Genomic DNA, 13826 nt, shown 5'->3' on the forward strand with positions numbered 1-13826 from the left:
GTCAGAATCTGATAGAACAAATCTATTTCTTATTAATAATATTTGGGAGCCTGTCATATAGTGTTATCAAAGCCATTTGCATTCCATCACTTGCTTTCTTGTGTTTCTATTGGACTGCTATTACTCTTTTATGTTTTGCAACTTGACTTGAAAAGCTTAAGAACTGCAAGAACCACAAAAGAAAGAGCATCAACAACTTTCATGGAGTACCGGATGACTGTCAGCTTAATGTGATAAAGATTGTCTGGAAATATCCAGTTGCAGAAGAATTCATTGCAGTGGTCACTGTCACTACCACAGGTAATGTTGTACCCTTCACTGAAGAAAGCAACAGATCATCAACAAGCTTTCAGTAACACTTCAATGGCTTTCAGGGGAAGCTACAGTTTTTGAAACAGTGAGCATAGAATTCTAAACAAAGTCGTATTGGATCTGTAATTCCTGTTTCTAATTCAGAGAGCTATTTTATATAGAAAAATATTTGGAAATCACAATTCAATAATTAACTTTCTTCATTCATCGCAACAAATGACAAATCTTTCTTTAAGTCAGGGAGGATTTTTTTTATTATTCATTTACAGGATGATGGTGTTGCTGGCCAGGCCAGTAATTATTGCCCACCCTTAATTGGCCAGAGGGCAGCTTAGAGTCTGGAGTCACATGTAGGCCAAACTAGGGAAGGATGGCAGTTTCCTTCCCTAAAGGACTTTATTGAATCAAATGGGTTTTTCCAACAATTGACAATGGATTCATGGTCATCATTAGACTCTTAATTCCAGACTTTTATGATTAAATTAAAATTCTATCATCTGACGTGGCGTGATTCAAACTTGGCTCCCCAGATCATTAGCTGAGTTTCTGGATTAATAGTCTAGCAATAGTACCACGAGCCATCCCCTCCTGTTTGAAGATCAAAGAATAAGTCTAGGCAATAGTACCATGCCAACCCATAGTAATATTGGGCAAGTAACGTGTTAGTGAGAGAAACCTGACTTGGGAGGCCTTAAATTTTACTTTTACAACTTGGTTAGTGTGGTGATCTGTCACTGCATGTATTCACAAGAAGGTGCCAATGTACATTTAACAAAATAACACATAAGAAAAAGAAATATTATGTATAACAATTTGGAAAAATCTTATCAGAAACTACAAAAATAATTAAGCCCTTTTCCTCAACATTATGCTTTACAGACACTCAACCCCAGTGAAGTGTCTCTTCTATCAGTACTTTAAAATTGTTTACTGAACTGATGAGATTACTAGGATCTCTTTTTCATGGCTTGCTTCTCATTTACTAGATGTGATTCTCTTTGTTGCTATCTTTACTGAGGACACACATAGACTCACTAATTGTTTTTTCTCACTAAACTCTAAGAAATAAACTTAAAGCTTTGACTACTTTGAAGTTGGTAAACTGACATCTATAATGGTTCTTTTCTTCTGCGCCACACTAATGCTTTTTCCCTGGATTCCTGTCCACGAAGTCATAAATTCACAAGTCAACAATAAGTAAAGATATCTCAATAGGGACCTTGTTAAGTCATTTAATTGAGGCACATGCATTCTTGGAAAGGCTGAGTTTAGCTCACCATTTCAAATAACTTTCCGAATCTTTTGTTAGAACAACCAGTTCCACAGAAATAAAACAAAAACCCCATTTACTTCTACTTGTGAATCCAAATTCTCAATTAATAATATATTACCAAGATTCATCAAAAAGGTTTCACAAACATTTGGATGTATCAGCAAAGGGATAGCTTCCTTGAAACTTTGTCTGTTACAGAATTCTGATGTTCTAAAGGTTGAGTGTCTTTTACCTGAAGATCTCAAAACTAATCACATATTCGAATTTGGATTATTTCATTTTTGGATAAAGGATAGTTGGTGCAAAAGGTGTTGGATTGGGAGAGTGTGGATTTCAGTAAAATAAGGCAGGATCTGGCCAAGGTAATCTGGGAACAGCTACTAGTGGTAAAACCTACAGAAGAACAACAGGAGGCTGTTCAAAAAGGAATGAGGAGGGTACAAGCCCAGCATATTTCCTCTAGGGTGATACGAAGGAATAACAAGCCCAGAGAACTATGGATGACTACAGATATTCAGGATACATGAGAAGAAAAAGAGAGGCTTTTAGCAAGTACAAGGGGAACAAATCAGCAGAAGCATTAATGGAGTACAGAAAATGCAGGATGGATCTTAAGAAAGCAATTAGGAATGCAAAAAAGGCATATGAGAAAGCTTTGGATGGTTAAAGTAGGGAAAGTCCCAAGTCTGTCTATGGGAAGAGGATAACCAGGGAAAGAGTAGGGCCCATTAGGGACCAAGGAGGCGATCTGTTGGTGGAGGGATAGGATATGGTGGAGAGTTGAACCAATTCTTTACATCTATCTTTGCCAAGAGAATGAGGATGAAGCTATGGAACCAAAGGGGAGAGACTGCGGAAAGCTTGAGCAAAATGATATAGGGAAGGACAAGGTATTCGAGATGTTGGCAGTGGTAGAAGCGGACAAATCTCCAAGTTTGGATGAGTTGTGTCCCAGACTGATCTGTGAGGTAAGGGAGGAGATTGCAGGTGCATTGCCTAACATTTAATTCTTTCCTGGCCATAGGGAATGTGTCAGAGGTCGAGAGCTAACATGGTTACGATATTTAAAGATTGTAGAGATAAGCCAGAGAAATACAGACTAGTGAATCTCATGCCAGTGATAGGGAAATTATTGGAGAAAGTTCTAAAGGGGAGCATCTGTCTCAAGTTGGCACAGCAAGGCTTTATCAGGAATAGTCTACATGGCTTTGTCAGAGGGAGGTCATATCTAACAAATGTGATTGCATTTTTGAGGATGTGACCAGGTAGTAGAAGAAAGTAATGCCCTTGATGTCATAGAGTCATAGAGATGTACAACACGGAAACAGATCCTTTGGTCCAACCCCTGTCCATGCCAACCAGATATCCCAACCTAATCTAGTCCCATTTGCCAACACTTGGCTCATATCCCTCTAAACTCTTCTTATTCATGTACCCATCCAGATGCCTTTCAAATGCTGCAATTGTACCATCCTCCATCACTTCCTCTGGCAGCTCATTCCATACACGCACCACCCTCTGTGTGAAAATGTTGCCCCTTAGGTCCCTTTTATATCTTTCCCCTCTCACCATAAACCTATGCCCTCTAATTCTGCACTCACCCACCCCAGGGAAAAGACTTTGCCTATTTATCCTATCCATGCCCCTCATGATTTTATAAACCTCTATAAGGTTACCCCTCAGCCTCCGACGCTCTAGAGAAAACAGCCCCAGCCTTTTTAACCTCTCCCTATAGCTCAAATCCTCCAACCCTGGCAAAACCCTTGTAAATGTTTTCTGAACCCTTTCAAGTTTCACAACATCTTTCCGATAGGAAGGAGACCAAATGCATGCAATATTCCAAAAGTGGTCTAACCAATGTCCTGTACAGTTGCAATACGACCTCCCAACTCCTATACTCAATTCTCTGGCCAATAAAGAAAAGCATTCCAAATGCCTTCTTCACTACTCTATCTATCTGCGACTCTATTTTCAAGGAACTATGAACCTGCACTCCAAGGTCTCTTTGTTCAACAACACTCACTAGGACCTTACCATTTAAGTGTATAAATCCTGCTCTGATTTGCTTTTCCAAAATGCAGCACCTCACATTTATCTAAATTAAACTCCACCTGCCACTCCTCAGCCCATTTGCCCATCTGATCAAGATCCCATTGTACTCTGAGGTAACTTTCTTTGCTGTCCACTACACCTCCAATTTTGGTGTCATCTGCAAACTTACTAACTATACCCTCCTATGTTCACATCCAAATCCTTTATATAAATAATGAGAAGTAGTGGACCCAGCACCGATCCTTATGGCACTCCACTGGTCACAGGCCTCCAGTCTGAAAAGCAACACTCCCCTACCACCCTCTATCTTATAACTTCGAGCTGGTTCTGGATCCAAATGGCTAGTTCTCCCTGTATTCCATGACATCTAACCTTGTTAACCAGTCTCCCATAGGGAACCTTGTTGAATGCCTTACTGAAGTCCATATTGATCATGTCAACCATATGTAGTTTATATGGATTTCAGCAAAGCCTTTGACAAGGTCTCACATATGAGACTTACTAAGAATGCAAATACACATGGGATACAGGGTAATTGGATGCGAAATTGGCTCAGTTGCATGAAACAGAGAGTGATGACAGAAGGTTGACTAAGTGACTGGATATCAGTGTCCAGTGGTGTACCACAGGGATTTGTGTTTGGTCTCCTATTATTAACTGTGTGAGAGATTGTGTTAGTAAATTTGCAGATGACACAAATTTTGATTGGGAAATTAACAGTGAGGTTGAGTGTCTTGGGCTACAAGAAAGTATAAACAGGATGGTCAAATGGACAAATTAATGGCAGATGGACCTTAACCCTGAAAACAGTGAGGTGACACACTTTGGAAGGAGTAATTTGACAATGAAGTATTCAATGAATGTCATGACACTAGGAAGTTCTGTGAAACAAAGGGACCTTGGAGTGTTTGACCATAGATCTCTGAAGTTGGAAGGGCATGTTAGTAGGGTGGTAAAAAAGGCATTGGGACACATGCCTTGATCAATCAATACATAGACTTATAAAAGCTGTTAGTCATGTTGGGATTGTATGGAACTTCAGTGAGACCACAGCTGGAGTGCTGTGTGCAGTTCTGGTTGCCACATAACAGGAAAGATGTAATGCACTGGAGTGGATGCAGAGGACATTCACCAAGATGCTACCTGGAATGGAAAATTTAAGTTATGAGGAAAGGTTGGATGGGTTTGGGCTGTTTTTGTGGAGCAGGGAAGATTGAACGTGATCTGATTGAGGTACAAAAAATTATGAGGGATAAGGATAGAGTGGATAAGGAGGAGCTGTTCCTCTTAGTTGAAAGGTCATTTATGAGGGACACACATTCAAGGTGAGGAGCAGGAGGCTTTAGGAAAATGTGAGGGAAAACTTTACTCCCCAGATGATGGTTATTGTCTGGGATGCATTGCCTAAAACATAGAACATAGAACATTACAGCGCAGTACAGGCCCTTCGGCCCTCGATGTTGCGTCGCCCTGTCATACTAATCTGAAGCCCATCCCACCTACACTATTCCGTGTATGTCCATTTGCCAGTCCAATGACAACTTAAATGCACTTAAACTTGGCGAATCTACTACCGATGCAGACAAAGCCTTACTACACTCTAAGTAAAGAAACTAACTCTGACATCTGTCTTATACCTATCTCCCCTCACTTCAACATTGTGTCCCCTTGTGTTTGCCGTCCCCATACTTGGGAAAAGGCTCTCCCTGTCCACCCTATCTAACCCTCTGATTATCTTGTATGTCTCTATTAAGTCACCTGTCAACCTTCTTCTCTCTAACAAGAACAGCCTCAAGGCCCTCAGCCTTTCCTCATAAGACATTCCTTCCATACCAGGCAACATCCTAGTAAATCTCCTCTGCACCCTTTCCAAAGCTTCCACATCCTTCTTATAATGCGGTGACCAGAACTGTACTCAATAGGAGTGTGATAGAGGCAAATTGCCTCACTTCCTTGAAAAAGTGCCTGATGAGCATTTGTCATAACATTCAATGCTATGAACCAAGTGCTGGGAGATGGGATTAGGTTGATGGTCTGATGTTTCTCACATGTCAGTGTTGACTTAATGGGTTTAAGGGCCTCTTCTGCACTGCATGATGCTATGCTTACCCAAAGTAGCTTTTTGGGTGAACTAATGTAATTAATTGCATGGTGCCAATGAGTTTAGGTAAATACTCTTGGGGGCTGAACACTGAGCTTCGAATTAAGAAGAACTGCCAGCAGAAGCAGGCCAGTAGTGGTTGATGTGGTTTGGATGTGTTTGGGTCACAGATACCCCTTGCAAATTGATGTGAGAGTGCATTCCAAAAAGAACTTTGGTTTTTAATCCTTTTTGGTTTTTCGATGTGCAGTTAAATGATACTGGACCTGTACTCACATAACATCAGTGTTTTGGACATAAGTTTAGAACCACTAACTGGGCAACATGGTGTAGATATTTTGGTGACATCCACCTGCCTAAGGGGATCAAAGGTTACCGGAAGAAGGCTGGTGAATGAGGTTGAGAAATATATCAGCCAAGATCGAATAGGGGAAAAAGTCTTGATGGGCTGAATGGCTGAATTTGACTCCTATATCTTACGGTCTCATGCTTGCATTTTTGTATACTTGGGTAAACTGGTGGTAATAGTAACTGGTAGGTTTTAATGAGAAACAATTTTTGAGGTTAACTTGTGGATTAAAGCTACACTTACATTTTCCTTCTTTCACACAAAATCTGCCTGAAAGCAGGCAATTTCAGAGAGGGAATTGAGTCTTTTGTCACATCAACATTCATATTGTTAAGGCCAGAAAATGATTCAATAAACCTATTGCCTTGTGATAGGCCTACACCACTAACCCACTTCTTTTCATATTCTTCAATCACTTTCCTTCCAGAATGTTTCTAATTGGCTCTTAAGTGCAAAACAGCTGCCATTTCAATGTCCTATTCTAGTAATGTGTTGGCCTTTTGATGGGTTTTACTCTGTTATCCCTGTTGTTAAGAATGAATACTATTCTTCTAAATAAACTCAGCTATTGTTTTACCTGGTATTGTCACCGGGTATTGCATGAAAAGTTACAAGAGTTGAAATATGTGGACATGGTCCCCCACATCTGAGCAACCTTCAGCAAAATGTGGTTAGCACTGCTGCCTCGCAGCATCAGGGACCTGGGTTCACATCCAGCCTCGGGTGACTGGCTGTGTCTGCATGCATTTCCTCTGGATACTTCGGTTTCCTTCCACAGATGTGTTAGTTAGGTGGATTGGCCATGCTAAATTACCAATAGTGTCCAGGGATGTGCCGGCTAGGTGAGCTAGCCATGGGAAACACGAGGACATACGAATGCATCTGAGTGAGGTGCTCTTTGGAGGGTTGTTGTGGACTCAGTGGGCTGAATGACCTACTGCCACACTGTAGGGATTCTATGATTCTATGAATGTGGGGGCTTTACTTATCTGCAGCTCAGCTGATTCCTAAAGATGCATTTTCTTTGGCTTGGAAACATTGCAAAATGTGGAAAGGATAGTAGAATGTCTAAGGGCCATTGGTGAAGGGTGCTAATAGGTGGCAGATTAAGTCCAATGTGAAGAAATGTGAGGAGATACTTTTTTTAAGTATAAAGAACACAGGGGAAAAATATACACTAAAATATGCCACTTTAGCATCGAGACCTGGGTATGTATGTACATGTTCTTAAAGGTGACAGAGTAGGTGGAAAGTGTGATTAATAAATATAGCATTCTAGGCTTTACTAATAGGGTGATAGAATACAAGAACAGAGAAGTTATGCTGAATAAATATAAAACAGTTAGTCATCACTTGGAGTATTTTGTACATGTCTGCATTTCAGAAAAGTTCTAAACACATTGGAAAGAGTGTAGGAGAAGCTAATAATAATGATTCCAGGGATGAGAAACTTGAGTTATGATGGTAGATTGGAGAAGTTGTGATAACTTTGGAGTGGAGAAGGCTGTGAGGAGATTTAATTGAAGTTTTCAAAATCAGGAGATGTCTGGACAAGGTAGACAAGGAGAATCTGTTCCCACTCAGATTTGCAAAAGAAGTAAATGCAATTTGAGGGAAATCTTCTTCAGGCTGCGTGGTTTGGGTTTGGGCTGTATTTCTGGAATTGTGTTAAAATCAGGTTCAATCGAGGCATTCAGGATGGTATTGGATGATTCATTTAGGAGAAGTGAACTACGGTATAGGTCAGAAGTTGAGTAAGGTATACGCTGTAGTCCTATAGCCTGCCAGAACAAATTGGCCAAGTTTACATCTGAGTATCAGGTTAGATATCAAAGCGCTAGAGGGTGTTCAGAAGGGGAAGGGATGCGTGGGAGAATTGTGAGGAAATGGTGCGAGAATATCTTTAATCAGAATGCTCTTTCAAATGGGCCAATTGTCCTCTCTCTGCTCAGGAAAAGTTCTGTCATTCTGTGAAATGAACACGCCGGCGATATCCTGAAAAAAAAAACAATATTGTTTTATCCCCGTACTGTGAATGTATTTGGTGACTGCACTCAAATGGTTTGGCCAGCGATCAACAAGTGCAATCTGGCATCTGTGAAAACCAACTTCAGGACTGTCTTGGAGAGCAAAAAGATATCCCCATCCACCCACCCCCCACTTCTTTGCTGCCATTTGTTTCCCTTTGTTCCCTGTCCCCACTACCCTCACCTTCAACAGTAAATACAAAACATTCATGGGCCTCTCAGTCTCTAAGGTAGACATCATCTGTTCAGCTGTCATCTTCTCTCAATGTATCCAGTTCCGATCCCCTATCCTGAAGGAGTATTCCCTCTAATTCCCACAACCAAACCTCTTTTTCCTATTGCCAATTAACAGCTGGACGTCCACCTTCCCTTGTTCTGTCCTCACTGCTTATTGATATTTGTTCCTTTCCAGAAGGTACTGTTGATGCAAGAGTTAACCGCTGTCTAATGCTAGGAATACATTTAGGCTTATTGACAATATAATGTTATCGTATTTACGCTCTACTAGGTAACATTCGAACATGAGTCTTCGGCAAAGCAGCCCCAAACCTGTGCTTTATGTTCCTCCCACGCATCCCTTCCCCTCCTGAAGACTCTGTAGCGCTTTCATATCTAACCTCTTATTCAGGTGCAAACTTGGCTATTTGTGTTGGCAGGCCACAGGACTACAGCCTGTACCAAGTTCTGGGCTATCCTCTAATTCACTTTCTGTGACAAATGTCTGTAACTGAGACATGCCTTTCTAATCCCCCTTTTCCTGACCTTGATCTCGGGCATTGGCTCAACTGCAGCGCTCCCACCACCTGCCCGGCTGAGGGTGAACAATCTCAAAGGTCCTTTCATGTTACGCACATTACACTGCGCAGTGCTTTACCGACTGAACTATTGTAGTCGCTTCCAACAATTCATGCTTCTTTTCATTATAACAGCTCTAAAGTATAGCTGGAAAAGGGCAGCATTTCATTCTAGATCTCTTCTTAAGATTTTAAAAAATAAATCTGCACCGCAAACTATAAGGTGGAACAACTCAACAAAGTGACATTGAAGGTAGATGAAGTAATATTAAACTTAGGTTTAAAAGCGTGTGGAGTATCATAGCCAGGGATAGACCGAAGTGATTAAGTTGCAATGAAAATGTCACAACGGTAAGCGTGCACTTCAGCGCTTTATTGGCGAGATGAATGGAATAACAAAACGCACGGAGGTGTGGGTGAGAGGGGGTGAGGGGCATTAGATTTACGATCATAATGTAGTGGAGCCGATTGAAAGTCCCAGTGCAGCGCGTGTGGAGCAGTGACTACACTGAGATGAACCGAAATTGGGCGTACGTTTCTATTGTGGGGACTAGATAACGCCGAGTCTCGAGAGGAGTGAGACTTTGCCACCAACCCGGTTTTGTTCAGGCAGTCTGCTTTTGTTTAGACCGGCAGCCGGTCAATTACTAAAGGGTGAAATGGATTTGAGGAATTAAATCGTAGTGTGTTCCCTCCCCTCCCCTCATGCTCTTGCCGGATCCTGTGATGTGAATGCATTTATGAATGAGTTTATTAACGCTCCGGGAGATTGTGTTTTTTTCTCTCTCTGTCCCTCTCACCCAACACAAAAATCAAACAGGATACTTGACATTACACTTGGAAAGACACCACACGTCCGTCTATACTTCTAAATTAAATAAGAATTAAATACCGGTGTTGTTGTGGGGTGTTTCCAAAGCCGGACTATACAGTGTCTGAGTCACTCAGCATGTGTTTATATATGTGTCTTTAGGGAGGCGCTGACGTTATAGCCGGAGTTAAAGACGGCGGAGAAAGTGGGTTGGGGTGGATTTATTTGTTTTTGCGATCGTGGAGATGTAGCGTGGAGCCGAAGCGCAAGTCTGACACACAGACACACTCACTGGTGATAGATTTGCACACTCACGTATACACACACACACACACAGAGCAAGAGGAAGAGTATAGAAGCAGCGGACAGATACCGCCAGCACTCACTCCTTCTAGGCACAGTCACTGAAGAGGCGACGTACAACACAGACCCTGAACCCCTTCAAACTGCAGGAAGCAGGAGCTCCAGCGAAGAGAGACAGATTTAATTCAACTTCCAACTCCGAGAAAGGAGGCAAGAAACAGGAGGATTCTGAGGAGAAGATTTGGTTTTGGGGAGGAGGGGTGTTGAGTGGAACATATATATGCATTTACAATGGAAACAACTGACAAGGAATTAATAATCAGCAATTTACAGAAGACGCGATCAGTGATGAAGAACGGTCGATAAGCAAAGCTTCGGCATTTGCAGCAAGAAACATTTATTTAAGATTTTTTCTTTCAATTTCCCTCCTCTTGCACATTTTATTTTCTCTCTCTTGTTGCTGATCTTTATTTTTTTTCACCTTCTTCCCCCCCCCCCCCTCCCCTCCCCGGCTGGTTTCTCTCCCGCCACATGGAAGAATGAAGAGTGGGGGGTCGGTGCTCTTGGTCCTGCTTTTGGTCGCCGCCTTGCCGTCCTCTTGGCCGGAGAGTCGGAGGCAGCAGCGCCGAGGAGGGGCAGCTGGAGGCGGCGGCGGCAGGGCAGCCGAGAGGAAGGCAGCCAGGGCGGAGCAGACCTACACCTCCCGGCTCAAGCGGAAAGGGCTGGCGGTGGACTTCACCTTCTCGCCGCTGTTTCGAAACTACCTGTTACAATTCTTCGGCAGGGCGAGGGAGGCGGACTGCCGCCTGCTTCTGGACTGCGAGGGGCTGGCGTCCGCCCTGGAGGGCACCGCCGCTCACGGGGAGAGCATCGGCATCAGCGTCCGGAGCGGCTTCGAGGAGCCCGGCTCCCCTGCAGCGCCGGCGGCAGCGGCAGCAGCATCCTCCCCTCCTCCTCCTCCTCCAGCCGCCAAGCGGAGACTCAGGAAGCAGCAGCAGCCCAACCAGGTGGTGCTGGAGGTGGGCGCATCCGGAGACACCGCCCGCTGCCTCCCCCAGCGGCAGCCAGCCGCCCCCCTCCTCTACAACTTGACCCAAGTCTTCCTGGAGTGGAGCGGCTCCTCCGAGGGACGCCTGAGGATCCGCCTGATGCCCGAGAGGAGAGCCCCTGAATCATACCCCCAACGGGAGGAGATCATCTCCGCGGCGATCAGAGCCTCTGAGCCCAGTGTCTGCCTCCGAGTCTCCTTCGCAGGTCAGCTGGTACTTGTGATTATTTTGGGGGAGTGGGATTTGTGTTTATTTTGGGGGTGAGCTGGTACTTGTGATTATTTTGGGGGAGTGGGATTTGTGTTTATTTTGGGGGTGAGCTGGTACTTGTGATTATTTTGGGGGAGTGGGATTTGTGTTTATTTTGGGGGTGAGCTGGTACTTGTGATTATTTTGGGGGAGTGGGATTTGTGTTTATTTTGGGGGTGAGTTGGTATTGTGTTTATTTTGGGGGGAGTGTAATTTCTGATTATTTTGGGGGGAGCTGGTACTTGTGATTATTTTGGGGGAGTGGGATTTGTGTTTATTTTGGGGGTGAGCTGGTACTTGTGATTATTTTGGGGGAGTGGGATTTGTGTTTATTTTGGGGGTGAGCTGGTACTTGTGATTATTTTGGGGGAGTGGGATTTGTGTTTATTTTGGGGGTGAGCTGGTACTTGTGATTATTTTGGGGGAGTGGGATTTGTGTTTATTTTGGGGGTGAGTTGGTATTGTGTTTATTTTGGGGGGAGTGTAATTTCTGATTATTTTGGGGGGAGCTGGCATTTGTGTTTATTTTGGGGGAGTTGGTATTTGTGTTTTTTTGGGGGGAGTTGGTATTTGTGTTTATTTTGGGGGTGAGTTGGTATTTGTGTTTATTTTGGGGTGAGTTGGTACTTGTGTTTATTTTGGGGTGAGTTGGTACTTGTGTTTATTTTGGGGGGAGTTGGTATTTGTGTTTATTTTGGGGGTGAGTTGGTATTTGTGTTTATTTTGGGGGGAGTTTGTATTGGTGTTTATTTTGGGGTGAGTTGGTACTTGTGTTTATTTTGGGGGGAGTTGGTATTTGTGTTTATTTTGGGGGTGAGTTGGTATTTGTGTTTATTTTGGGGATGAGCTGGCATTTGTGTTTATTTTGGGGGGGAGTTGGTATTTGTGTTTGTTTTGGGGGGAGTTGGTATTTGTGTTTATTTTGGGGTGAGCAGGTACTTGTGTTTATTTTGGGGGTGAGCTGGCATTTGTGATTATTTGGGGAGAGTGTAATTTGTGATTATTTTGGGGGTGAGCTGGTTTCTGTGTTTATTTTGGTGTGAGTTGGTATTTGTGTTTATTTTGGGGTGAGCTGGTATTTGTGTTTATTTTGGGGTGAGCTGGTTTCTGTGTTTATTTTGGTGTGAGCTGGTATTTGTGTTTATTTTGGTGTGAGCTGGTATTTGTGTTTATTTTGGGGTGAGCTGGTTTCTGTGTGTATTTTGGGGGGAGCTGGTATTTGTGTTTATTTTGGGGGGAGTTGGTATTTGTGTTTATTTTGGGGTGAGCTGGTATTTGTGTTTATTTTGGGGTGAGTTGGTATTTGTGTTTATTTTGGGGGGAGTTTGTATTTGTGTTTATTTTGGGGTGAGCTGGTATTTGTGTTTATTTTGGGGGGAGTTGGTATTTGTGTTTATTTTGGGGGGAGTTTGTATTTGTGTTTATTTTGGTGTGAGCTGGCATTTGTGTTTATTTTGGGGTGAGTTGGTATTTGTGTTTATTTTGGGGTGAGTTAGTATTTGTGTTTATTTTGGGGTGAGCTGGTATTTGTGTTTATTTTGGGGTGAGCTGGTATTTGTGTTTATTTTGGGGTGAGTTGGTATTTGTGTTTATTTTAGGGGTGAGTGGGTATTTGTGTTTATTTTGGGTGGAGTTGGTATTTGTGTTTATTTTGGGGTGAGTTAGTATTTGTGTTTATTTTGGGGTGAGCTGGTATTTGTGTTTATTTTGGGGTGAGCTGGTATTTGTGTTTATTTTGGGGTGAGTTGGTATTTGTGTTTATTTTAGGGGTGAGTGGGTATTTGTGTTTATTTTGGGTGGAGTTGGTATTTGTGTTTATTTTGGGGTGAGTTGGTATTTGTGTTTATTTTGGAGGTGAGCTGGTATTGGTGTTTATTTTGGGGGGAGCTGGTATTTGTGTGTATTTTGGGGGGATTGGTATTTGCGTTTATTTTAGGGGTGAGTTGGTATTTGTGTTTATTTTGGGGGGAGCTGGTATTTGTGTTTATTTGGGGGTGAGCTGGTATTTGTGTGTATTTTGGGGTGAGCTGGTATTTGTGTGTATTTTGGGGGGAGCTGGCATTTGTGTTTATTTGGGGGTGAATTGGTATTTGTGTTTATTTTGGGGTGAGTTGGTATTTGTGTTTATTTTGGGGGGGAGCTAGTATTTGTGTTTATTTTGGGGTGAGCTGGTATTTGTGTTTATTTTGGGGGGGAGCTAGTATTTGTGTTTATTTTGGGGTGAGCTGGTATTTGTGTTTATTTTGGGGTGAGCTGGTATTTGTGTTTATTTTGGGGGGAGTTGGTATTTGTGTTTATTTTGGGGTGAGCTGGTATTTGTGTTTATTTTGGGGTGAGTTGGTATTTGTGTTTATTTTGGGGTGAGCTGGTATTTGTGTTTATTTTGGGGTGAGCTGGTATTTGTGTTTATTTTGGGGTGAGCTGGTATTTGTGTTTATTTTGGGGTGAGCTGGTATTTGTGTTTATTTTGGGGGGAGTTGGTATTTGTGTTTATTTTGGGGTGAGC

The 13826-nt window shown here is 42.7% G+C and overlaps 1 protein-coding gene across 1 annotated transcript in view; it reads left to right on the forward strand.

The window, feature by feature from the left end:
- Positions 1 to 9709: 9709 nt before the first annotated feature.
- Positions 9710 to 13826, forward strand: part of LOC122552709 (ALK tyrosine kinase receptor-like) — a 1076775-nt gene continuing 1072658 nt past the window's right edge. Inside the window, exon 1 of the mRNA XM_087991243.1 lies at positions 9710 to 11276. Within this exon, the coding sequence (XP_087847369.1) occupies positions 10562 to 11276 (715 nt within the window). The 5' untranslated portion in view covers positions 9710 to 10561. The remainder of the gene's footprint in view (positions 11277 to 13826) is intronic.

Source organism: Chiloscyllium plagiosum, unplaced genomic scaffold (assembly GCF_037043375.1).
Source record: "Chiloscyllium plagiosum isolate Xiang-an unplaced genomic scaffold, Cpla_swu_hap1 HiC_scaffold_10, whole genome shotgun sequence".
Taxonomy (NCBI): Eukaryota; Metazoa; Chordata; class Chondrichthyes; order Orectolobiformes; family Hemiscylliidae; genus Chiloscyllium; species Chiloscyllium plagiosum.